This window comes from Didymella exigua, assembly GCF_010094145.1.
Source record: "Didymella exigua CBS 183.55 unplaced genomic scaffold M421scaffold_22, whole genome shotgun sequence".
Lineage (NCBI taxonomy): Eukaryota > Fungi > Ascomycota > Dothideomycetes > Pleosporales > Didymellaceae > Didymella > Didymella exigua.
The window spans coordinates 79,739-103,097 of NW_022984796.1; the positions used below are offsets into that span (position 1 = coordinate 79,739).

Genomic DNA, 23,359 nt, shown 5'->3' on the forward strand with positions numbered 1-23,359 from the left:
TGTGCGGTTCGCCCCCGGCCAATCAAGTCCTCAAGAGACCGCAGCGTGGCTTCCCCGAAGCGCTCGGTGCGGAGCGCTGTGGATGGCTGTCCCGGGGGCAACGACAGCCATGGAGGAAACATCACCGTTCGTACGCGCCCTGAAAAGGGTCACGGTCACAAGGTGTTTAGTAGATATGGAAGCGCTGAGCTAGCAAGTCGGTGAAGAGAATGTACGTTGTTACAGTTCGCTATTACATGGAATAAACCTTATAGTACAAGTCAGAGTCGAGAGGCCAACGATTACAATAGGGGCTTCTATACATCTTGACCGTGGATCAACGCCAGAAATGCTTGCAAAATGCTGGTCCTGGTGGGAACAGCAGACACCACCATATGCGCCAGTCTAAATGTTGTACAACATGTCGAATACACACAGGGCTGTTCGAGCTTTAGGTCGAACCAGGGCCCTTCTTCTCATCGTCCTTTTTTGTCTGGTCTTTCTTTGGGTGATTGTGTTGCCCGGTGAGGTTGTGCCATGCGCTCTTGAGAAAGCCTTCGTTCTTGTGCTCGTCTTCCGTTGCCGCAGTCGATGGCTTCTCAGCTGCTGCTTGTGCATCTTCCTTGAATTTGCTCAGGTTCATGATCCTCTTTGCGCTCTTGTCGTTCATCTCGTCGGCCAGCATCTCCAGGATTGTTCGCTGGTTAACAGAGAGGTATTTCGGCATGTTGACCTTGAATTCGACCTTCAAGTCACCCTTCTGCGCACCGCGGCGTCCGGTGGAGAGCACCTTCATGCCCATGCCAGAGAGCGTGATCTTGTCGCCTGTCCCTGAACCAGTGGGAACCTTGACCATGACTTCGCCATCGAGAGTGGGGATTTTAATCTCGCCTCCAAGAACGGCAGTTGTGAGGGGGATGGTCGCAGTGTGGAGGATGTCGGAGCCATTGCGCTTGAACTTCGAGTCTGCAGCTACCCGGATGAGGACATAGAGGTCGCCCTTCTGTCCGTGTACCTTGCCTCCAGACATGGCTTGCCCTGTGAGCGGTGCGTCACCCTCGCCATTGACGCGCAGACGCATACCATCCTCTACGCCTCCGGGAATATCGATCTGTATCGTCTTGCGCTCCTTGACTGCTCCGTCACCGTTGCAAGTTCCGCAAGACGAGCCACGAGGGATCGCAAATCCAGAACCACCACACTGCCCGCAGGTTGCGCTCATGTGGAAGCCGCCCATGCTTGTGACACGTTGTCCAGTACCGCCGCAGCCCTTGCACTCCGCCTTCTTAGCGCCAGCCTTCAAGCCGTTGCCTTTACATGTCCCACATTCGACCATAGGTGTGAGGTGAATCTCCTTCTTGACCCCCTTTGCTGCGTCGAGGAACGAGATGTTCGTTTGTACTTCGATGTTGTCGCCGACCATGATCTCTTCCTGGAAGGGGTTTCTCCTTCCACCACCACCTCCTCCTCGTGGCCTCCGTCCTCCGGCAAATGCGCCGAACAAATCCTCGAAGTTGATGTCCTGAAATCCGCCTTGGCCACCGAATCCACCCTGACCTCCACCAAATCCACCGAAACCGCCAAAGCCTCCACCGAAGGGATTGCCTCCGCCAGCAGCTCCAGGGTTGAAACCCCCGTTCTGATCGAACGCCGATGCGCCGTACGAGTCGTATTGCGCCTTCTTTTCCTTGTCGGACAGGATTTCGTATGCGGACTGGGCAGCGGCGAACTTCTCCTTCGCTCCGGGATCCTTGTTCGTATCAGGGTGGTACTTCTTTGCGAGGCCGTAGTATGCCTTCTTGATATCGCCGGCCGCGGCGTCTTTGCCCACACCGAGAGTTTTGTATGGATCGGTCATTGCATGTGTGGTGGGTGATGCATGAAAGAGCTGTAGACTTTGTCAGTACACCCTTCAAGCAGGAAACCGGTCAGGTTCAACGTACTCGTGTTAAGGGCGCATTTGGTGCCGGTGTCTGCGCAGCGAATGTTGGTCTCCTCATCTGCGCTCTCGCATTCGGCATGCTCCTCCTCTGGCACTGTCGAGAGGCCGAGACTATGCGCGCAGGAGCGGCTGCCTTCAGCGGCATTGGGGCGGCGAAGCTCATGTTGTGAATTTAAATGAAGCGCTCGAAATGAATGTAATGGTGCTACAATATCTAGATACCAAGTGGACACCTCGATGTCGATGGCGGTGGATGAACTTTTTGAACGTCCAAAGAAACCCAACCAATGACGCGCAGCGCATTGGCCCTCGGCAACAAGCGGGCGCGTCTTCCAGCACCTTCGAGAGCTGTGACTTCGCAGCGCAACAGTGCTGTAATTGACAAGCCCAGTTTTTAATACGCAGTCGCTACGTTCATGTTGATTGCGCATCATCTGGAGGTCTCGCTGTGAGGTCGACTGTAGTTGTTGGTGCATGTCGAAGCTCAAGTGGCACAGCAAGGCAGAAAGCTCTCGGCGGTCATAGGTTTGTCGGCCGTAAAAAGTAAAACAGATCGTTTAATACCGAGTAGCCATCATACGTAATTTTAAATAGACAGTATCGTTGGCAATCGTCATTGACATACCCAAGTCTTGAGTGCCAGAGCAAGATGAGCTCTATCCAAAGCAAGTATGCATCACCCAACCGAGGGCGTGCGTGTATTCCAAACGCCTCCCAAAATGCTCATGCTCATTATATCTATTGATCGCTGGCTGTCAGGCCACGGCAGGGTATCGACGTAAAAGGTTCGAAAGTGAAGCGAAGGTGTGTGCGCGTACGCAGTGTGAGTCAACTCATGCTCATTTGCGTTGCGGCGTAAAACGGATACGGAACTCGTCATCTATCACCCAGACATTAGCAATAATTCGAAGGTGGTTTCGTGTGGGTTGCGCACCCTGGTGTTTCGTCTTGTACAGCCAGTCAACGATGACGTCGCTCTCGCTGACACCAATAGCATTGAAGTTCTTCCGTACAGCCATTGCAAGCTGAGCTTTGTGTACTCGTCGTTTTGACTTCGCGCGTGCCATGGTAGGGGACATGCGTCCTATGCCCTGGCCGAGGACGACGTGGCTGAGCGGGTTCTTGAAGGTCGAGGGCGTGTCGAGGCGGTATGCTCGTCGGTAGCCCTGGAGAACGGCAGACTCTTGAGAAGTCCATTTCATCTAAGAAGTGAATGTCAGTGTTTGGTGCGCATTGCAGTGGTGTGGTGTGAGGAATTACGACTGGGCAGGAGTGAGGCGGTGACTGACGTTCGAGGTGTCGAGGTCGTTTGATGTCTGGCCACTGTTGGTAGACGCATTGTCGACCTCTTTCAGGCTGTTGTCGTTCGTTGGATTCGTGCCACCAGTGCGACGGCCGCGGACATTCGCGTTGTGGAGTTTCTCCTTGAGTGTCTGGACGTCCTCGGCACTGCGCTTCGGCGGCATCGTGGAGTCAAGAGAGTGGGTAATTGGACTGATCCGAGTACTCGAAATGGGTCATAGATGGCGTAGAGGGTATCGCAAGCCGTGAACAGACTCGGTGCACGTACTCTTATCGTGATCAGCCGCGGTGGTGAGGAGTGGCTCGCCAAATGAATAATGGAGGAGCGGGCACGGACAATGACGTTTCTCAGGGTTCAGTCGCGCTTGCCGACATCGCGCGTCTACATAATGTCAGGAACGGTTGCGCTCCGCTCTCCCCTGCAGTCGACACTCACGATACCTCAAACGCGCCTGAGAACACTTCAAACATTGCGAGAGAGGCTTTGTGTACCTGATTGCCGCATGTTTGTGTGCTGCCGACCTCATGGGAGCACATTGTCGCGTGCGCGTTGAGGTCACCAATCCGCCCGTCTTGGCGACCCCTCAAGCGTGTCAGCACCTCGAGTACAACCACTAGGGCCATAACACTGGACAGCGACGCGTGACGAGGAGCTCTAATCGCATTGCAGCTTGAGCAGTCGCCATCGATGGATGGTCTACACTCCACGTTGAGTTCGGAAAAGCATATTCGATGCAGACTCGACGCGGAGCCGCAAACGCGTGGTCATGAGTCGGAAAAGAGCGAAGCAGTATCAATAAGAAGCTTGAAGAACTTGAATTCAAAATGAGATGGATCGAGAAGAGCTATCACGGGTGGGGAAGATGTTGAGATGCTTCGGCGCTATTCGCGTTCTGGTGCATTCAGCAGCCGAGTCCCCGCAGTATCATCTCGACCTATGGATTTGCCATGACATGTCTTACCGATATATAATCACGAAGTTCCCGGTGTCGTGCTGCTCGGAACAGACTGCGCATGATGTCGACACGTAAACAGGCTAGGTGTGGCTGGCGAACGGCAGGCACCAACAGCAGCACCACCGGGCAAGGAGATTTTCGAAGATGAGTATAAGCTAGCTCACGGGTGACTTGAATATGGTGTTCGATCAATATGTTGGCCGTCGATTTCAGTCGGATATGAAGTTGGTATGGCCATTATATCTGGTATACGCTCAATCACTCGCTCGCTCGCTCGCTCTCTCACTTTCTGTTGGTCTCACTTTGCATTGAAACGGCGCAGGCTCACCTGTAGCGCTTCAGTAGCAGGATGTACAACACCGTCTATATCAACTCGCACATCACCTGTTTGCCCATCTTTCCTACCATCCACAACACCAGACTTCAGCTGGCATATCACAGACAACCGCCACACCTGTCATACCTAACGCTCAAGACCGCGATCAGTAACTCACGTTTCTCGGGGGGCTTCCTCACGCAAGACTGATCCAACGAAAACTGCTTCTCTCACCTTGACTCGGAGTGCTAGCTTCAGGCAGCCGCTCATCCAGGTACATGTTTTTTCTCCAGCAGTAGTTCCTAGCCCTCTACTGTCTCCCACCACAGCCGCTGTCCGGGACGGTTCTTCCTTCGATGGAGTCGAGGCCTCGTCCCTCAACGCCTGGAAGCCATACTACCTGACTACACTCGAGGCATTACCAACCAATGTCCGTGCTAGGATCCCTGCGCGAGGAGAGATGACGACTTTCAGCCTCAATTTCCTGTGCGCCTTTCTTGGCGGAATTTCGTGGTCTCCAGGTCTGATGTACATGAACTCAAACAGCGAACGTCCTCTCCTGAAGAACCGCACCTACTATATGATCGATCCGACCTACGAGCCGTACTTGCCCAAAGCTCCTGGGGGACATGGAGCTAAGTTGACCGCTTTCTTCAACAAGGCTCCGGAGGAAGTGTTTGACAACCTCCCGGAAGGCACCAACTCGTACACCAACGTGCCCATGTTCGTTCAAGTCACGCCAGGCCGCTACGCGTACTTCGGCAACTACTCCCAGACGCGTTGGTCAGACAAGCTCGATAACGACACCATGAAGGCCCATGTGCCTCAGGAGGTCAAGAAGCACATTGCAGTAGATCTAACTCACTCGGCCCGCGAGGCCTGGTTCACTCGAGAGCTGAAGAAGCACTTCTTCCCCAAACCCAGTTACGAAGGTGCCATCCTGCTCCCTACTAGCGACGATGCTACCACTCGCACGATCGATGAGGAGAAGCACAACAAACTGGTCGCGAGCGACGTCAAGGACTACGTTCACGAGCTTGTTGAATGGGAGCGTGAGGCCGACATGAGGACCGCCATGATCAAGGCCGGCCTCATTCTCAACGCCTTTGACGCCGTAAGTTGTTCCGCCGATACTCCAAAACCTCCTAGAAACTCTCACTGATATCATATAGGCTGACGCTGACGACTCGCCGGCTCTGCGCCTCTGGTGGGAGTACCTCGAGTGCGTTGATTGGAAGGTAGACTTCTACAACATGCTTGTGAACTTGCAGGCTCGTGAAATCAACTCCAAGTAATGGCTCGATTAGGCAGCCATCGCATGACACGATCAATACTCTCTGACTCTTGGGTTCTCAGGAACATATTGGAGTAATGGATGTTTGCGTTCCAGGTGCAAGGCACAAGGTGTGAAGCTTCACAGTGGAGCCTGAGGTCTTCTTTGCCACACTCGACAGCGTGATTGTGATTTACGGACGTTTGTGAGCCTGCCGATCAGGTTTAGGGTCTTCATGGCTAATAGTTGTGTTTCTGCATCACTGCGCCCCGCCCTCCACATTGCCCAAACAGGCGAATGTCAAATGTACCGCCCCACATACGGCATTAGCGCGTCTTACAAGTTCGATCATTCGCACTCCAATATTCAGCAGCAAATCTTCTCTTAAGTGGACTTACATCCAATCCAGTAGCTTCGTTTCGTTGTACAGAACATGTCAGAAGCTGAGCGTCCCAAGGTCGGTGTTGGTGTCGTCATTCACGATGGTGCGGGCAACATCATCATGGGCGAAAGAGCTGGAAGTCACGGCGCGGGTAAGCCTTTAGCACCACAACATCAGATGTCTGAGTGACTGAAGGTTTTTGGAGCTTGAGTGATTACTGACTTATAAGGTACCTTACAATGTCCGGGCGGGCATCTCGAGTACGGCGAGTCCTTTGCTGAAACAGCAGCAAGAGAAACTTTAGAAGAGACGGGTCTTAAGATCGGAAACATCAAGTTCCTAGTCGCTACGAATGATGTGTTCGGGGAAGGAAAGCACTACGTGACCATCTTCGTGACTGCGGAGATCACGGGAGAGATCAAGGTTGCTCAGGTATGTTGTGTTCGGAGACGACCATCTCCGCGGTGCAAGAGGCCATGAGATATGGCATTGAGAGAACTAGACTAATAGTATATAGCCAATGGAGCCGCACAAGTGTGCGAAGTGGGAGTGGATACCATGGAGTCAAATGTGGGCGTGGGCGGGCGAGCAAGCCGAAGCCGAAAAGAACGGCACAGAGATCAAGAAGCGTTTGTTCCTGCCGTTAGTCAATCTGTGGAGAGAATATCCGGAGTTGAAGAATGCGCTGGATGGCAGATAATACAAAGTAGTATGCGTGCGACGACGGAATAGAACCACCTATGCTCGACTCCAGCCTCTCTCCGTCGCACCTCTCCTAATCTCGCGCCGTCAACCCCGCATCTACTTCATCCTCTGTAACCTTGACACAAATCGAGCAGTTACAACTACAATATATCCCAAGATCACGACATTCTGTACTCTGTGCCTCCCGACATGCCGTACCTGCGGCATGCATGTGCCGCCTCCCCTCATTGGTAGATCTCGCGTGCAGTAACCACAGCAGCCCGCGCCCGTATATGCACTACTCTGCTGCGCAACGACTGCTCATATCGCCCTGCACTTCGAGTCCTCTTGCTAGTCATCCATACTAAGGACTCTCGGTGAGCGGTGGCGTCGAGGTCATTGTGCACGTGCTGCGCAGCAAGTCTCACTTTGCGCATCTACCGGTAGTCCCCGCCTTTGACTTCAACCTGCCCTTGCGGAGACGCCGTCTTTGACCAGCCTATCCTCTTACTTGTTTCGCAGACCAGAACGTCGGCAGATCTCTTTGTAGATGTCAATACCCCTGTCTGGCCAACCGCTTCCGTTCGCTTTCGAGCTGCGGGTTTGGACTGCGCCGCACGGAGTGTCAGCGCCCAAGCGTCAAATCACATCAACTTGCTGCTTGCGCCGGGCGTGGCGTCCGTCTGAACAGCTGCCGAGAGCCTCATTGTTCCTTTTGAGAATCCTCTCCGAGTGCCGAGCGACAAAAGTAACGTCTCTCGTGATGCAGTCGCGCTCTCGACGCTGAGGCTACTGTTGCGTACCCCTCTGGACAAGCAGCTTCACGGCATGCTCTGTTGTTGGATAGAGTCTACACGAGTTTGCGTTAGGCCTACTGGCAGGCTGCATCGTTCAATCTACGGGTCCAATTCTTTAGGGTTTGATTACTGCATGCAGCCTCCCCAGGTTCATAAGCCGGACGGCATCGCCAGCGAGGAAGGAAGTCAACACCACCATGACCGTGACACAAGCAGCGGACATTTGCACCAATTTCCAGGAACACATAATCAGTGATGCTCATCTGGGCTGGGCTTGAACACAGCAATGTGTGCCTGTGTGACCCACGCCACCTTCTTTGTGGTGGTTCCCATGATGCAACTCTGTTTCACCGATGCACGTCTACCGAGAGAGGCAAGTGCCAGGTACAGATGCGGGTTGACACTTACAACTGGCAGAGATCTCATATCTGGTGGCTCTCCACATCTGGCACAACTGACAGGTACGCTCCTGCGCAACAGAAAGCGCAAGCGCCGCCCGTTTGTGTTATAAAAAGCACGACCGTCCGTAACACTCTTTCCATATTGTTCAACGCTCTCGTCTCTCTTTTCACTCCACTCGCGCGAGGCAAGCTCCTCCGCCACCACTTTCATTCAACTCTTCTTGTTGCTCGCACACTCGCTCTTGAACTGTTACATCTACGCCCTTCACTTCCGGGACAACCGCAACCAACCACAGTCATGGTCGTTACCACCTCCCTTATCGCTGCTTGCAGCATCTTTGCGCTTTCCTTCGCCGCTCCAATTCACAACGCAGCTTCTCGCGCCATAGTCGCACGAGACGCGTACATCATGTTTGGTGGAGATGGCACAATGGCCCTTGGCTGGCCGTCTCAGAAGCAGTGGCTGAGCTGGGACGACGCTTGGTTGGTCTCATTTCCACACTTGTTCGCAAACCCTAATAAAAGGCAGGAAAGCGAGCCTCGACACTATCCTGAACTCTTGCCAGGTCGAGGGCTGGGGCGAGAACAACAGCAATGCCGAGACGCAGGCCATCAAGGATAGCATCGTTGACGAGTCCAAGTCATCGGGTATCCCCAAGGTAAGCCACCTTGCCCCTCCATTCTGAGGTGTCAATTTATGCTCACTGTAGACAGGAATTCATCCTCGCCATCATGATGCAGGAGTCTAAGGGCTGCGTGCGAGCGCCCACCACGCGCTGGAGCCACGATAACCCAGGTCTGATGCAGAGCGCTCAAGGAACCGGCAGTTGCAACCCAGACGGCAACCCAATCAGCCCTTGCTCCTCGACTAAGATCCGTCAGATGATTCATGACGGCACCAACGGTGATGGCCTGGAGACCACCTTGACCCAGTGCGTGGCAGATGCCGGCACCACCGATGACAGCAAGTGGTACAAAGCCGCTCGCTTGTTCAATGCCGGTAGGATCACTGACAATAATCTTGGTATTGGACCGACTCCATGCTATGCTTCTGACATCGCCAACCGTCTCACGACTCCGCTCAACTGGAGCCCTTGCGACAACGCTGTCATCGGCTCCCTATCGAGTGCTCAGGGCACTATTGCCAACGGCAACACCAACGATGTCCCAGAAGAGGTGTCAGCGCCTGCGACTATCGCTACTGCTGAGTACCCTACTGCGCCGGCTTCGACTCCTACGCCTATTCCTACTCCTGCAACCGCTCCTAGTGTGTTCGTCGAGACTCCTGCTGCTGGCTCTACTAAGCCCGACCTCATCATCGATGGCGTCGTGACCGGATGCACCAACTACTACATCCCTCAGTCTGGTAGCACTTGCGCCTCTGCTCCCATCGACTTTGCAATTCTTCGCTCTCTTAACACGCAGCTCAACTCTGACTGCACCAACCTCTGGGCTGGATACGCCTACTGTATTGCGGCCTAAGCTTTCGATCTGGTTGTCTCATATGTTTGATCTTTAAGAGGCTGATTTCACACATCTCGCTGAGCGCCGCTCGATTCTGGCACATGTGACTTTACTTCTACGCATACCCGTTTAGCGACATCCCGTCCTCACAGTAGTAGCATTTTCTTTGCAGAGATTTACAAGATATACGACGAAAATGAAAGACATGATCATGAGTCCAATGCCAGTGCTCCTATGCTATATTCTGGATGCCGTTCCCTTTCACAGACTCTTCCCATCGACATGTCTCCGCTGAAGTATCCGCATGTCCACAGCATCAAATTCAACTTACTCATTCCTCACGTAGACGTTCAGGGACCCATTTCTCGCGCAGATGCTGCAGTTGAACTCCAGAACCGAACACTCAGGATCGTCGGGCGGGGGCGAGAGATCGACGGTATAGCGGATACCACTGCAGTGACACAATGCTGTGTACTGCGCCCTATCAGCTACAAGCTGCGGCGTATGTGGAAGAGCCGGGCGCACCATTTAGTGTTCTCGCTCTTTGTCACACTGTGCACGTTTGGGTATGGAAGGGCTGTGGGGTGCGTGCGCTGCAGGTTGATGGCGATGGAGAACGGGTGCAGCGGGAGGAAGTAGATGGGAGCTTGACAGCGTGGGGTCGGCGTCTGCGCGGGATGCTGCGTGGTCTTGTATGATGACGGCGCACTAGAGCTGCGGAACGCAGTGCGGGTTGCGAGAGGGTATGCGAGGCGGCCTAGATCGTGGAGTGGTGCGCGATGAACGAGAGTGTTGGGACTCTAGCTCTTGCTTTTACCGGAACTGGAATTCCCCAAGCTGGTATTCTGTATATCGGTCTATTCGAAGCGTCTAGATGGCTACATCTGGACTCCTCCAGTGCTTGCGGCTGCTCAGTAATGAACTCTATCGGCCCGTTTCTCGTCTACAACATACTCTGCTCCCTCAAGTCCATTTTTACTTACTTCTTCAGTAGCTATGATCTCATTCGCCATGTCATCGTGAGGTTGTGGCGGTAGCTGGAGCGTCGCTACGTGCTGCGCTGTAGGACCTATCGAGTGCAAATATACCTCTCCGATGTCTTAGCTCGTCTTGACGATTTGCTAACCAGGATAGCTACCGTTGGCGATTGTACTGCACCTCATCCTCAGAGTTGACGTTGAATTCGGTAAGAGCTTACGTTCGAAGCGGGTTGTCATGTGTGTGGCTTCAAACCTGCATGGGCATCGTCGAATTCTACTCATCAAGGCGGCAAGGCTGCAGCGCGTTCGCCAAACAGAGGGTTTTGAGTAGTCTCGTGCTCGTAGCTCACTTTCCTTTGTGTGTTCCACGATGCTTTTCTTCCAAATACAGCGAAGTTTGGTATCGCAGGTGCTCCTTCGGTTGGGCCCAGGGTGGCTTGCTCTTAGGTAGCAGTCACAGCTCCGCATAGTTCCAATCGAAGATGCGTCTGTTGCAACGGAACACAACAGGATGAAAAATGTGGTAACGGTCGTGGAAGTGCATCCTGACGACTGTCAAAACAAGATCATAGTCGGGCGCTGATGCGTGTCAAATTATCTGGGCATAAGGCGGCCAAGCGGGCGCAGCACAAAGACCCAAGAACCACAACTCTTTGTCAATCACACCCCCTCCCCCCGTTCCAGTACCTATGGCGGCATCTGTCGTAACAACTTCCAACCAAATGATGCGGGGAAGCTTATCCGAGCCTGCGATGTTGCTGTCGCGCGCTCCAGGTCGTTAGTAAGTAGGAACGTAAGACTTGGCTGGTGACATTCATTGATGATAGCAGTGACCGAAACTCCGGCCTACGACGTGTGTCGCTTCTCCTGCTTTCTTGTTCAGGATAGCCTTGCAACGTTGCAAGCACTCGCGCTGTGCTTTTGAAGCCGCCTTTCGATGGGTTTTGTGATCTGCATACGAAAGATGGGGTTCGAGAAAGGCCATCGCATCTACTCGGCTGTCGGTTGCGTAGCGCAAGGCAAGCATTCGGTCGACGCACAAGGTCGCGTGGCCGAACTACCACATCTTGTGTCACGATCAACAGGCACGAACGCGCATCGTGAACATTTTCATGAGTATCGACAGCAGCGAACTTTTATCAAAGGTCCGCTCACCCGAAGCCCAGATCGGTTACGTACTCGTTTTCTGCCCTCGCAGGACCGGGAGTTGCCCTGCGCCGGGCCTGCGGGAAGGAGTCAAAAGGTGGCGCCGCCAGTAAAAATAGCTGGTGTGAAATTGGCGGAACGCATCCATCGATGAAAAGTCGGTCGCGGTCGTCTTCGCAAATGAACAGCAAAGACCCACACAATACTTGTCGCCAGCAGCTCTCTTCTGCGGAGGGTCCTTCCGTGTGCCGCCTGAGTATGACGCCGAAGCATAATCTCAGGGAGTAGGTAATGAGGTTTGACGGGTGAGAAACCAAAGGCTTGCCTGCGCAATCTAACGTCGTCAGGGACGATGTTTTAGCCACTGCGACCACGTAAAGCGCATACGCAGCCCTGCGGTTGGATATCTTTCAAAAACTATGCTTGAAGTGTCGTCTGAAGGCAGCTAGACCGCCGCACTGGAAGGAGCTAGCCAAACATTGCGTTAGAGCTGCAAATGCGGCTCACGGGGCGCGAGCTTTTATGACCGCTGCTTGGCTTGCGTCAGGGCGCCATCAATCGATCATCCGCGAGGAGTGCTGGTGTCGTGTGACAGCAGATGCTGGGGAAAGGGGCCATGAATGAGGAGACAAGAGTCCAGAATCAAAACCTTGCAAGCGCTGCAAAGGCTTCAGCAGCGATCAAGCCTGCCACAACAATGACGCGGCGCTCTCTCCAAACCTTGAGCTTGCCGCGTGGACCGCCAAGGAAAGGAAAGAATTGGGGCACACAGGGATGAACAGGAACTACATCGACGTTATTCGGTGACACTCCACTTATTTCAACTCTCCTTTAACTGTTGTGACTTCCTGTGGTCCTTTACGCATTCTTTGGGTGACAATCCTGGGATCCTAGAGGGAAAGACACGGCATTCCTTTCGCATCCCGGCCTATCGTAGCGCTACAACGAATCCAGGACTCCCACTTCTTCGACCTTATCGATCTTTGTACCAAAACCGGGCTGTGCATATCTGGACGTGTATCCCATGACCTCTGCGTAATCGCCATATCCAAGGCATCTCCCGCGCAACGCAGACTTCCTGCACTTTGGTCACGCGACACCTATACAACATCATCTATCCTTACTTACAGCTTCAATTCGAAGCTACGAACTGGACGACCATGGCCGACGAGCCAGAATGGAGCAGCAAGCCTGCGTGGAAGCTCCCGGGCTGGGCCGAGCCTTTGGTGTGTTTATCGAGGTTGTCTGAAGAGACCTAAGACGGTTCGCTAACGCTCGCATAGATGGTAGCCACGATCCTCTTTGGTGCTATGGCCCTTACGCGACGACGGAACTATAGAATATTCGATAGATCGACAGAGAGCCATGCAGGTGTTGGATACCTCGACGGCGATTCGCAGAGCTCGTCCGATGCGCTGCTCTCATATTCCTCCGACGACGACAGCGACCTGACAGATGTCAACACAACAAAGTACCCTCCCAAGGTGCGGAAATGGTGCTGCACCAAGGTTGCCATGCCCAACACATCGCGCTTCAGAAACAACATTCACAGCCGCATCCTGCAGCGCTTTCCATTCTTGATCGAGATGTTCTACTGGATCATCAATTACGCCTTCTATCGAATGACTGCGGTTCTCTCGGCGAAACTGTTTGCAGGGAGGGGAATTTGGGATGTCTCACAAGAGCATGGAATTGCAGTACTGGAGGCTGAAGACCATGGCATACTGAGCTTCCTCTTTCCCATCCGCGAGCAGAGCGTACAGCAGTGGTTCATGCATGGCCACCAGGATGCGCTTACAGTGCTGAACAAGTGCTATGCTCTCATCCACATTCCCGGTACTGTTGGGTAAGTTCACTGTGCGACCTGTCAGATTGCGCCCAACCTGACCAATCGTAGCTTCATCTGCTGGTACTACTATGTTGCGCCTTCGTTCGATACATTCGCTATTGCCCGCCGAACGATGACCCTGACTAACTTCTGCGCGTTCATTACCTTCGTCATCTACCCCTGCATGCCTCCTCGCCTGCTCCCCTCGAAGTACGGCTTCCTCGATACCGTCCACCACGACGACGCTCAAAGTGTATGGATGAGCGGCAAATATGTCAACCAGCTCGCAGCAATGCCCTCCATGCATTTTGGCTACTCCTTCTGCATCGGCATGACTATGATCTACCACTCTGGTCTCTTCCGCCGTACACTCGAGCGCGGCGAGGTGCGCAAGAACGCTTTCTGGAAGATCTTCTACCTCCTTGTTGGTCTTGGATACCCGACGTTCATTCTGATCACCATTGTTGCGACTGCCAACCACTACTTCATGGACGCCATGGTCGCAACCTCGTTCGTCCTATTTGCCTTCCTGTGTAACAAGGTATTTTACGTCTTTATTCCGCTCGAGGATCTTCTGCTCTACGTTCTCCGAGTAGACAAGCCCACACCCACCACTGGCGATCGCTTCCACGAGCGCGGCGGACGCTTGTAGATGCACCAGTTTTCCTGCAGCCTGTAAAAAGCATTTGACTATACTTCGACATCTACTCGTTTTACACACCTTTGGCTTAGCTTGGCGGCATTGGACCGGCGTTGGTTAGAGCGATTCTATATCCCATGACTTTTGCATACACGTCTGTATGGTAGATACCTGCGTGCACCACGGTGCGATATCATGATTGCACTCTTCCATTCCCATCCTGTCCCCAGTCTTCTCTGTTCGCATTCATACTTACCTGTACACCTCCCTACAAACCATAAGTTGATAGCTCATCACTGGACACTCAACTTTACTGACTTCGTTGAACGTGAGGGTCGTGCAACAGGCTAGTGCAGGAGCGACGCTAGCGTGTCTTTGAGCTCCGGCGCGCCCACCCGAGCTCACCCAGCCGTCCCCAACCATTCAGCAGCCATCCAACGCCAGTACACCCATCCGACTCCTCATGCGCCGAAACACTACCGTTCATTTCAGTTACACTTTCCAACGCGCTTTTCTCCTGGCCGATCACGCAATTGCTTACATCTCACCACAGTAGCTAGAGAGCTTTCAACAGCTCCCTCACCTTCATTCTACAACCCCTGCTGCCCGCTTGAGACTTGCGCGCGCATTCGTCATGGCCGACTCGCAACAGCCTACGCCTGTCGACGGCACGCCTGCTGCTGATATCGAGATGAGAGAGGAGGGTGTGGCTGAGGCGGGCGCGGGAGAGGAGGAGACGGGCTTGACGGAGATGGAGCCTGAAGTGCCCAAGTTGGTGCTGTTTGCTGAGTAAGCTTTTGAGATCGTTCTGGCTAGGTTGGAAGGGAAGGGAAGGGGATTGGTGAGCGACGGGTGGGCGCGGAGCTGGCGCACATGGGCGCAGCAGGACTCAATCCTGCGATACGACGCACATACAGCTAAAGGCTGTCTTGTTCAGACTCGGGAAGATCTCATTAGGGGGGTACGACTGACCGTGGCCCAGTTTGATGAAGAGCCCGATCGTCGAGGTTCTCGTTGGAAGTGGAGACGCAAAGACGACATACTCTGCCCACGAAGCAGTCATTCTCAAGTCGCCAGAGTTCGCCAAGCAGGTCGCGAGCTTTGCGCCGGGCGTTGTGTGTCCAACAAGCTCTACTAGTCCGCAATCGCGCACGCTGACCCGCAGCAGGCCCGCCAGATTACCTTCCCCGACTGCGACGTCGATGCCATGGGCTCCGTAATCGAGTACTTGTACACAGGCGAATACTTCCCAAAGAAGACGTCGTCCGCGCGCGACGCCCCCCTCGAGAAGGACCCGCGCCAACCCGTCCCGGACGACGACGGCGCTGCCCTGCTCGTCCACGCCCGCGTCTATACGCTCGCCGAGCGCCTCGGCCTCCCCGAACTCAAGTCTCTCGCACACTCAAAGATCCACCGCACAGCTTCCACTGCCAAAGGCGAGCTCGCCTACGCGCGATTCGTATACAAGGAGTCAAATCCGGACGACCAGACCATCCGCAAGCCCGTGGCCGCTTTTTGGGCCTCAAGAAGCTACAGCCTGCGCCACGATGCGGAGCCAGAGTTCAAGGCCATGTGTCTCGAGTTCCCCCAGTTCTCGTACGATGTGCTCCAGTTGGTGCTTGACCAGCAGGAGAAGAGCCGGGGTAAGGGTGGCGATGACGGGCCTGGGCGCGGTGGGCCCAGTGTGGTGCCCGGGAGCAGCAGGAAGAGGGCTAGAGTGAGTCAGATCTAGATGCAATTGGCATGTTGCATTCTTTGGGTGGGTCCACTCCTGCTCATACCGCCCAGTAAACGTTTCGCCTGGTCTCTGCAGGCTCTGACTAATGCTGTATATAGCTTGAGCCGCGTGTCGAGGTGCCTGTTGACGAGACAGCTGGTGAGGTTTAAGAAAGAGCTTCACTCGCCGAAAATCCCTGGTTCTATTGCGCGGCGCATGTATGCCAGCGCGGTATAGGATAAACTACGATGGTCTTAGCGCAAATGTGTATAACTTCGCTGTTTAGATGAAGCGCTCGGGACACTAGTCTTCGCTCCCAAGCTTCAGGTGAGCTTCACAGGATATGTCCAGGACCCGGTACAGCACATATCTGGGGTTTCCACATCATAGTATTCAGGACATCTCTCGTTGGGCGTTCTTGCCGGCCCGACAAGCGTGCATACTGAATTAAAACGAGCTGTGCAAACTTCAAGTGCATCTTTGCAAGACTACCAAAGCCCGCTTCCCCGAACACCCTCCACGACCTCCCTAACCCCCTCTTCATCTTCTCGACCCTCTCTCCGTCCCTCAGCCCGCTCACCTGGAACTCAGTCTCGACAGCCTTCACACGCTCCCACGCCACAGTCGCGTCATACGCACCCGGCGTCACGGTGCGCAGATAGCTCAGGAACGCTCCCCAGCGTTGCCCGTAGTACGGTCCGACCAGCCCGCCCTATTGCTTTGATGCGTAATCGTTTATCTCGCCGTCGGGGCCCCAGATGGTGATTTGGTTCAGTGCCGTGGAGGCGTATAAGTGCGCTAACGCCGTTGTGTTCACAGTCGCATTGGCCGCGTTGCTAGAGGAGTTTGTGGCCGAGTCGTCCGCTCCCGCCCTCGCCGAGTCCAGCCAGGTATCCAGCCGGAACTGCAGGAGCGTGCTCAGCAGCGCGTACAGACTCTTCAGACTCTTCAGCAGCCTGTCCACCAGCGTTTCCACCAGCGCGGCAGAAGTGTTGCTGGGCGCGGTCGTGTTCCACGCGCGCATAAGCTGTGTGTAGTCGCTGAGGAATGCGTTGGCGGAGACTTGCCGCATCACATCGACGAGGTCGTGATGGTATGCTGGATGCGTCCACAGCCCTTCCTGCTTGTCCGCCGCAGCGAGGAGCGACTGCGACGCCTGCACGACGACACTGGTATTGTAGTTCAGCGTCGTGGGATGATGACCTGCGTGGCTCACCAGCCCCGTGGTTTTGGGCGCGAGTTGGAATATGCTCTTCGGTACCGCGTTGGAGGTGAGGTGTGCGTTGTTGTGTGTGCTTGTGCGGAGGAGGTCCCATGCTTTTACAGCCCGGACAGAAGCGGCACGGAAGAGCAATTTGTCACTCACGAGTAGCGCGTCGTGACCCAGGCGTGGAAGTACTGTGCTGTGTCGATGGGTGCGGGACTCCATAACTGGTCGAGAAGGAGCGTGTACATGACCTCGTTGCCTTCTTGGCCTTCAGGCGTGAGGCCGAAGCCGACGAGCGATGTGGAGTTGGCAAGTGCCTTGATGGGATTGATGGTCGCGTTATCGATCTGTCTATAGAAGCCCTGGTTACCACTGTAGTTGTGCAGCTCGTTCCAGATCCAGCGCTTGCCGTGGTAGGAGTTTGTGCGCTGCCGTTGCAGCTGCGATTCGGAGAAGAGGTCGAGGATGAGCATGTCCGAGTCTTCTTCGACGCCGGAAAGGTAGGCTTCGATGCGTTCGTTGATCCAGAAGTCCGAGTTGGAATAGAAGAGCCAGCCTTGCATTACCCATACTGCTGCGCTGTTCGCGGCCTTGAGGGACTGCCAGGTTCCACGAGTGATGTTGCGGAGGCAATTGAGATCGCCCGAATAGGGGTCGTTCTCGTTGTACTGATCGAGCGTGTAGAATTGTGTGATGTTGCCATAGGATTCGATCTGTTTGGAGATGACCTGGTTTTGTAGCTGTGCAAAGAGGGGATCTGATGGCTCGAGGGATGCCGTGTTAGTATACTCTGGAGGAAAGTCTTCCCACTGAGTGCCATTGACCACTATTGCATTGGGAAATGCATTCGTCAACGGTCTTGGAACAAACCCTATGAATGCTGGCAGAATGGGTGTCATGCCAAGCTCAAGCCTTCTTTCCAAGATCTGCTTCTGCAGCTCTAACTGTGAGTCGATCCGCAACAAGGGTAGTTCACCGCCCCGAGATCCTTGGATATTACCAAAGCGATTCTATGCTTAAACGCAGGTCCGAAGAAGAAGGGCAGGATCTCAATGTCTGTAAGACTAAGCTCGCGGAAGACGCCAAGCAAGATCTTCTCATAGCCGACCCAGGTCAAAGGCAGGTTGACACCATGCAGAGCAAGCCAGTCGAGTTTAAACTCCCAGTCTTCCCAGCCCCAGAACGGAGTCGTATACGAGAACGTCACAGTGTTGAAGAAGTATCTCCATGGAACGATGCTTTTGCCTATGATCGTGCAATTCGTCCGGTCGACTACCGATAAACCAGTAAATGTCGACATGGGCCTCGTCCGTCAGAGAGCTGTGGTCAAGATGCAAGCCCAGAGGCCCAAAATCGAAGCGCGCATGGTGGAAGTCGACAAGCATTGCCAAGACGCGGAAACAATTGACATCAGCCATCTTTTGATGGTGGTGCAAGCTAAATGCGGCTTGCTGTTCCGGGTTACACTCCGCTGGATGGCATGAAATTAATGTTTGCTGCAGGTTGACGTCAGCATTCCCGAGCTACCGCTTAACGCAGGGACGAGGAGGTAGTGCCATCTTGATCTGACACTGCGCTACAGAGGTAACGACATGTTGTTGAGAAGACGGTGCGCAGGACTGCAGGACTGCGCCCTGTTCATGTTGTCTACGGCTCATCGTGCGGCAGTCAATTGGATATTGAAACGATTCAGTCTGGATGGAGTGCGGCTACAGTCTTCCCTGGGCCAGGTTGTACTTGATGTAGCCCCCCTGCAGAATCGTAAGCGTCAAGTTTGCATCTGCAAGAGCGTGCGGTAATTGCCCAACACTCTTGAGGACAGGGCAACAGAGCTGAGAAGCTGCAGTGACACTTATCGTGCCGCGTAAGATCGGATGAAGGTGACTTCCGATTGATCCATAGCGTGTGCAGTGGATTATCCGAATTCGCCAGAGACCGTTGCTTGAATATGGAATACACGCAGAATCGCGCTACTCCAGGATCGAACCCAAGGTTCGGCATACGAGTAGCGTCTCATGACAGTCAATCGCAGTTCATCTGGGAGAATTTACTGCGATGGCACAAACGGGGAAACCCTTCTTAGCTGAGGTCCACCGGTCCGACTTGCTCTCTACGAAGTAGTGGCAGGGGCATCGAACGTCGAAGCCTAACTCGAATGGACATGCGAAGTAACAGCTCAGCTCCCAATACTAATGCAAGAAATTCGTTGCGATTCGCAGTCAGCTCACGTCGATTGGTGTTCGCTGTATGCCGTGCGATCCCCAGATCTATAGCTCCCGGTGCCGCGATGCACGTGCCGTGATGCACATGCCGCGATGCACATTGACGTTCTGCAACGCGGGCTGCCGTGAGGGTGTACCGCCAAAATTGCCGCTGGCTGGTCGACCGTCGAATAACGTCCTAGTCGGGGAACTCGTGCATTAGCCTGGACCTGGCGAACGGTCATTCCTGTCAGACGTCTCGTCAGGTTCTGGCAGCCGGACGACATTGCTTTTGCAAGGGAACCAAGCGCGCTTTGTGTCTGGCGATGGTTGGAGGGGTGGAGGGATTTTCCCGAGATAGCCACGATCAGGAAGGAACGCTCCGGGCCCTGGACGGTTGTGGACGCAGCAATTTTGGGCCGCCGTCTCTCATCTCCCTTACGCTGATTGCGCACGCCAGACCCTCACACGGAGCCACTAGCAACCCACTCCGGCGTGTCTGTTGTTTGTTTTGTTGTCTCGTTTACACTCCCTGTTAGACCCTGCAGCTGAGCCGCGGCTTGTCCCCCGCAGTTTCGCTATACGGTCCTCCCTCCGCTGCAACCACATGCAAATCGGCGTCCTTTTATACCTCACTTATTAACCGCCTCCGATCTTCTATGACAGCACTCTTTGTGCATGCAGCAAGCACCAGTACCGAGGGTACATCGCCTCTTGTGCCTTTATCCCCCGGCCCGTCTGCCATCAGGGACTAGCCCAACTCTGCAGTGCACGAGACCTGAGCCGTGGCCATCATCTCGCCTCGGCGCAGCGCTGCAGCCTCCCACGTAGACTCCCTCTATCGTGGCCTCGCCAACTCATCTGCAATCTCACACTGCGTTTGAGTCCGGCCTAGTGGCGCGTCGGCAGTAAACGCGACTAAAACAGCCTCAATACGCTACCGCATGGCCTCCGCTGCTATAGTAGATAGGCATCCGTGCTTCGGAAACGATTGTGAAGTATTGTCGACTGTCTTTTTGCGGGCAAGACGGAAATCCTCCTAGCGTCACTTGACTTCTCAAACGGCCGAAATTTCGACAAGTACCTTTTCCTCCGCCCAGTATACCCTTCAATTACTACCGACCACTCCACAGCATCTCCTGACCGGAAATTCTTGCTACCTGACGCTGCGTAACAACACTTCACCGCCTGGACCTATCACAGCCGCACCCTTGGTAATGTCCACGCCTGCATCGAACAACCCACCGGCCATAACATCTTGCTGTATAAATCCGAGTCACCTTTGAACACGATCGTCACCTCTCAACGACAGCCTTGCAAGGCCAGCCGCGCGAAACCTTCCTGGACCGCACCTGTCTGCCTGAATCAAACCTCATCCCACCCAAGTACATCGGACAACCCCGGCAACGACATTTACCTTAGCCCCAATGCTTCAAGTCTGTAACCCAACGCCTCACACCTTCCCAGAAGTGCATCCAGAGCACTTAATCTATCGGTTACGAGAAGTACCATCCGCAAGAACCATGGAGCCACCATCTGCGCCCAATCCAGCGGGCGATGCTGGTGTGCTACCAGAGTTTGGAAACCTGACCCTTCAAGAAGCGCCATCACCGCCGGCTAACGAAGAAGAGTTGGATGTTTGCACTATGCCACGGGAGTCGGCCATGAAGTTGATCTCACGGGCGATCATTGCAATGGCGAACGCAGCAGGCGATGTACCAGCAACACCACCGCTGACACGATCCATCTCGAAAGATAACCTTCCTGCACTCAGAGGACATCGCCGCGTACTATCCAGGCCTGCGACACCCATTCCAGCTGATAAGGAGAACCATCGCCCAACACAACTTTCGCCAGCAGAAGCAGAACATGATGAACCCACAATTGCGCACGACATCGGCGCCGGTGCGCTGCCCGAGCACCTTCAGCGGGCAAACATGGCAAGAAAGTTCTTTTCCAAAAGTGTCCCAAAAGTGGGTGTGGAAGAATACATGAACCGCATCCAGAAGTACTGCCCACTCTCAACAGCAGTCTGGCTTGCCGCTGGCTCTTACATTCTACGGCTATGCGTCATCGATAAAGTGGTCCCTCTTACCTTCCGCACAATGCACCGCCTGATCCTTGCTTGTGCATTGGTTGCAATGAAGGCCCTCGAGGACCACCGCTGGCCACAGAAGCGCTTTGCCGCAGTTGGAGGGGTAGACGAAGGTGCACTGTGCCGGTTGGAGCTTTGCGTCGAGTTTCTCCTCTCATTCAACGTCCAGATCTTCACGCCCGAGAAGCTGAAGGACCTCACAATCTCGCTGCAAAAGGCGGGACAAGCAGCCATGATAACCAGCCGGCTGCCATCCTCGTTCAACCTGAAGCTGGGCAACCCCAAGCTCCGGAGAGAAGTTGCTGCGTAATTCTGCGAAGCGTCTCCTTGGTAAATCTCTTCCGTCCATTGTTTAGGATATTCCCAACGGCATGCGACGGCGTTCCAGCAACAGAATAGCGGCATTTTGACATTGTTGTGTATGATACCAGGCTGCACGGCCGCCTTTTTGATAGTTTGGGAGCTGGCAATTGACCACGCGCTTTCCCACGTTGCATCACGTCTACGATGGAACACTTGAGTAGCCACCATATAATACGAGAGTCGACTTTGATGCAAAGCTGCGCTTTCACATGCCGTGAAGTCATGTCGTAGCAACTCAAGATTGTTGGGTAAAGACACCACTGAAGGTCGCCACGTCAGTTCAGGTACCAGTCGAGGACCCACTCTCCGAGCACAATACATCACGCCTTCCAGTCTGCTGAATGGCTTCCAGAGCAACGCGCTGAACAGCTCCGGTGTGGATGGCTCCACAATGTTGAACGCGCGCGTCGTGCAACCGGAATGCACCCATGCCATTTTGCGCTAGGCGATCGTCCCTGCCGCAATCGTGCCCCCTTGTAGAATTCAAGCTCAACGTGCACTACCTTGACTGTCTGCACGATACGCTAGCACACGGCGACTGCCTTCACGATACCCCACGATAACGTCGACGAAGCCACGTTCCTAGGCACCATTCAGCGACTGCTGCACGCGCCTAATAATGACGCGGTTACTGCTGTCATTCACTGCGCTCGCCGCGCTGGCGCCTCTCGTGAGCGCCGGCATCAAGTTCAAAAGCCCGATCGCCGGCGCCGAATTGACCGCTGGCACCGCAATTGAGATCGAGTGGGAGGAAGGCGGCACTGGTCCCTCGATCAGCGAGTTGACCACTTACCAGCTCATCCTGGTCGGCGGTGGTCAGAAGGATACAGAGCAGCAGGTCGTCAAGGTCCTCACAACAGCGGGTAACTTTGCGCTGGGAGGCAACAAGGCGTCTGCTCTGGTAGAGACAGGTCTGCCTGGAGCGAGCAAGCCCGCCAATGCTTAGTAGGTTGACCCAGAAACGCGCAGATTCTGGACGGAGGACTGACTTTATGCAGCTTCATCAAGATGGTCGCCGTTGGCAAGACTGGAGGTGAATTCACTACATACTCCGACCGATTCTCGTACTCCGGCATGACAGGCGCATGGGGAACGAACGTGAACACGGACGATATCGATGGCACAGACGGACCTGCGGCAAAGGATACAACGAGCGACGCTGCTGGCGGAGCAGCAGGCGCAGACGGCGATTACGACGTCGCCTACACAATGCAGACGGGCCCTACAAGATATGCGCCTATGCAGCCCATTCCACCGAAGACGGTCACAGCAAAGAACACGAAGCCCTTGTACCCTACAAGTAGCGTCCAGATTGCGACAACCTTCTTGCCGATCCCGAGCATCCAGACCACCATCACACAGGTTCAGACTTTCTCGGTCAGCAGCGTTGAGAACACAGTAAGTTTCATCCACACATTCGGCCATTGCGCATGCACCGACTATCTACCAGGTTGCTGCGGCTTCTCACCCAACAGACGACATGCAGAAGTTCTTGAACAGGTGGAAGGACTAGATGCGCCATGCTATGGCTGGTGGGCGACATTGAAATGTTCATGATGGTTTGCAGTGATGGGCGCATTGCGCGACTTCCGCGCGCACGTGTGAGGGCGTTCCTGGCGAAGCTCCTATGATTTTGATAGCGTTCAATACATCCACAATGAAGACATGAAACCAGCTCCATTACGC

At 54.3% G+C, this 23,359-nt stretch overlaps 12 protein-coding genes across 12 annotated transcripts; 9 read left to right on the plus strand and 3 right to left on the minus strand.

The window, feature by feature from the left end:
* Positions 1-197: 197 nt before the first annotated feature.
* On the minus strand, positions 198-2,165 carry M421DRAFT_422699 (uncharacterized protein). Its single transcript, XM_033593251.1, has 2 exons — positions 1,923-2,165; positions 198-1,867 (listed from the first exon to the last, which is right to left on the minus strand). The coding sequence occupies exons 1-2, from the start codon at positions 2,082-2,084 to the stop codon at positions 431-433; spliced, it is 1,599 nt and encodes a 532-aa protein (XP_033446608.1). The 5' UTR covers positions 2,085-2,165; the 3' UTR covers positions 198-430.
* Positions 2,166-2,760: 595 nt separating this feature from the next.
* Positions 2,761-3,387, minus strand: M421DRAFT_67520 (uncharacterized protein; the record flags this gene model as incomplete). The annotated part of the gene is made up of 3 exons (XM_033596410.1): positions 2,761-2,801; positions 2,856-3,123; positions 3,211-3,387. The coding sequence occupies 3 exons, from the start codon at positions 3,385-3,387 to the stop codon at positions 2,761-2,763; spliced, it is 486 nt and encodes a 161-aa protein (XP_033446609.1).
* Positions 3,388-4,793: 1,406 nt separating this feature from the next.
* M421DRAFT_67495 (uncharacterized protein) lies at positions 4,794-5,790 on the plus strand (the record flags this gene model as incomplete). The annotated part of the gene is made up of 2 exons (XM_033596407.1): positions 4,794-5,609; positions 5,668-5,790. Coding segments are annotated over 2 exons (939 nt in total), but the record flags the coding sequence as incomplete, so codon positions are not given.
* Positions 5,791-6,139: 349 nt separating this feature from the next.
* On the plus strand, positions 6,140-7,062 carry M421DRAFT_422702 (uncharacterized protein). The gene is made up of 3 exons (XM_033593252.1): positions 6,140-6,301; positions 6,380-6,582; positions 6,668-7,062. The coding sequence occupies exons 1-3, from the start codon at positions 6,202-6,204 to the stop codon at positions 6,848-6,850; spliced, it is 486 nt and encodes a 161-aa protein (XP_033446611.1). The 5' UTR covers positions 6,140-6,201; the 3' UTR covers positions 6,851-7,062.
* Positions 7,063-7,760: 698 nt separating this feature from the next.
* On the plus strand, positions 7,761-9,711 carry M421DRAFT_422704 (uncharacterized protein). The gene is made up of 3 exons (XM_033593253.1): positions 7,761-8,515; positions 8,562-8,691; positions 8,747-9,711. The coding sequence occupies exons 1-3, from the start codon at positions 7,887-7,889 to the stop codon at positions 9,512-9,514; spliced, it is 1,527 nt and encodes a 508-aa protein (XP_033446612.1). The 5' UTR covers positions 7,761-7,886; the 3' UTR covers positions 9,515-9,711.
* M421DRAFT_214820 (uncharacterized protein) lies at positions 9,623-10,376 on the plus strand. The gene has a single exon (XM_033588255.1). It carries the CDS (start codon positions 9,731-9,733, stop codon positions 10,133-10,135), a length of 405 nt encoding a protein of 134 aa, XP_033446613.1. The 5' UTR covers positions 9,623-9,730; the 3' UTR covers positions 10,136-10,376.
* Positions 10,151-10,575, plus strand: M421DRAFT_214790 (uncharacterized protein). Its single transcript, XM_033588253.1, has one exon. The coding sequence runs from the start codon at positions 10,276-10,278 to the stop codon at positions 10,531-10,533; it is 258 nt and encodes an 85-aa protein (XP_033446614.1). The 5' UTR covers positions 10,151-10,275; the 3' UTR covers positions 10,534-10,575.
* Positions 10,576-12,600: 2,025 nt separating this feature from the next.
* Positions 12,601-14,222, plus strand: M421DRAFT_215038 (uncharacterized protein). The gene is made up of 3 exons (XM_033588259.1): positions 12,601-12,850; positions 12,906-13,468; positions 13,520-14,222. Exons 1-3 carry the CDS (start codon positions 12,800-12,802, stop codon positions 14,100-14,102), a joined length of 1,197 nt encoding a protein of 398 aa, XP_033446615.1. The 5' UTR covers positions 12,601-12,799; the 3' UTR covers positions 14,103-14,222.
* A 397-nt stretch (positions 14,223-14,619) lies between these two features.
* Positions 14,620-16,020, plus strand: M421DRAFT_214826 (uncharacterized protein). Its single transcript, XM_033588256.1, has 4 exons — positions 14,620-14,879; positions 15,073-15,202; positions 15,259-15,849; positions 15,927-16,020. The coding sequence occupies exons 1-3, from the start codon at positions 14,725-14,727 to the stop codon at positions 15,820-15,822; spliced, it is 849 nt and encodes a 282-aa protein (XP_033446616.1). The 5' UTR covers positions 14,620-14,724; the 3' UTR covers positions 15,823-15,849; positions 15,927-16,020.
* Positions 16,021-16,519: 499 nt separating this feature from the next.
* M421DRAFT_6982 (glycoside hydrolase family 89 protein) lies at positions 16,520-18,314 on the minus strand (the record flags this gene model as incomplete). Its single annotated transcript, XM_033596647.1, has 3 exons — positions 16,520-16,976; positions 17,174-17,958; positions 18,015-18,314. 3 exons carry the CDS (start codon positions 18,312-18,314, stop codon positions 16,520-16,522), a joined length of 1,542 nt encoding a protein of 513 aa, XP_033446617.1.
* A 2,424-nt stretch (positions 18,315-20,738) lies between these two features.
* Positions 20,739-21,620, plus strand: M421DRAFT_6983 (uncharacterized protein; the record flags this gene model as incomplete). The annotated part of the gene is made up of 1 exon (XM_033596648.1): positions 20,739-21,620. One exon carries the CDS (start codon positions 20,739-20,741, stop codon positions 21,618-21,620), a length of 882 nt encoding a protein of 293 aa, XP_033446618.1.
* A 672-nt stretch (positions 21,621-22,292) lies between these two features.
* On the plus strand, positions 22,293-23,186 carry M421DRAFT_67686 (uncharacterized protein; the record flags this gene model as incomplete). Its single annotated transcript, XM_033596433.1, has 3 exons — positions 22,293-22,618; positions 22,672-23,071; positions 23,124-23,186. 3 exons carry the CDS (start codon positions 22,293-22,295, stop codon positions 23,184-23,186), a joined length of 789 nt encoding a protein of 262 aa, XP_033446619.1.
* Positions 23,187-23,359: the final 173 nt, after the last annotated feature.

Excerpts from the sequence above, each read along its gene's own strand:
- M421DRAFT_422699 (XM_033593251.1), bottom strand. The coding sequence starts at position 2,084 with ATGAGCTTCGCCGCCCCAATGCCGCTGAAGGCAGCCGCTCCTGCGCGC. Across the intron at positions 1,868-1,922 it reads CAAATGCGCCCTTAACACGA|CTCTTTCATGCATCACCCAC; the intron begins GTACGTTGAACC and ends CAAAGTCTACAG.
- M421DRAFT_422702 (XM_033593252.1), top strand. The coding sequence starts at position 6,202 with ATGTCAGAAGCTGAGCGTCCCAAGGTCGGTGTTGGTGTCGTCATTCAC. Across the intron at positions 6,302-6,379 it reads AGCTGGAAGTCACGGCGCGG|GTACCTTACAATGTCCGGGC; the intron begins GTAAGCCTTTAG and ends CTGACTTATAAG. Across the intron at positions 6,583-6,667 it reads GAGAGATCAAGGTTGCTCAG|CCAATGGAGCCGCACAAGTG; the intron begins GTATGTTGTGTT and ends AATAGTATATAG.
- M421DRAFT_422704 (XM_033593253.1), top strand. The coding sequence starts at position 7,887 with ATGCTCATCTGGGCTGGGCTTGAACACAGCAATGTGTGCCTGTGTGAC. Across the intron at positions 8,516-8,561 it reads CTGAGCTGGGACGACGCTTG|GAAAGCGAGCCTCGACACTA; the intron begins GTTGGTCTCATT and ends AATAAAAGGCAG. Across the intron at positions 8,692-8,746 it reads AGTCATCGGGTATCCCCAAG|GAATTCATCCTCGCCATCAT; the intron begins GTAAGCCACCTT and ends CACTGTAGACAG.
- M421DRAFT_214820 (XM_033588255.1), top strand. The coding sequence starts at position 9,731 with ATGCTATATTCTGGATGCCGTTCCCTTTCACAGACTCTTCCCATCGAC.
- M421DRAFT_214790 (XM_033588253.1), top strand. The coding sequence starts at position 10,276 with ATGAACGAGAGTGTTGGGACTCTAGCTCTTGCTTTTACCGGAACTGGA.
- M421DRAFT_215038 (XM_033588259.1), top strand. The coding sequence starts at position 12,800 with ATGGAGCAGCAAGCCTGCGTGGAAGCTCCCGGGCTGGGCCGAGCCTTT. Across the intron at positions 12,851-12,905 it reads GGCTGGGCCGAGCCTTTGGT|ATGGTAGCCACGATCCTCTT; the intron begins GTGTTTATCGAG and ends ACGCTCGCATAG. Across the intron at positions 13,469-13,519 it reads CACATTCCCGGTACTGTTGG|CTTCATCTGCTGGTACTACT; the intron begins GTAAGTTCACTG and ends GACCAATCGTAG.
- M421DRAFT_214826 (XM_033588256.1), top strand. The coding sequence starts at position 14,725 with ATGGCCGACTCGCAACAGCCTACGCCTGTCGACGGCACGCCTGCTGCT. Across the intron at positions 14,880-15,072 it reads AAGTTGGTGCTGTTTGCTGA|TTTGATGAAGAGCCCGATCG; the intron begins GTAAGCTTTTGA and ends ACCGTGGCCCAG. Across the intron at positions 15,203-15,258 it reads TCGCGAGCTTTGCGCCGGGC|GCCCGCCAGATTACCTTCCC; the intron begins GTTGTGTGTCCA and ends GACCCGCAGCAG.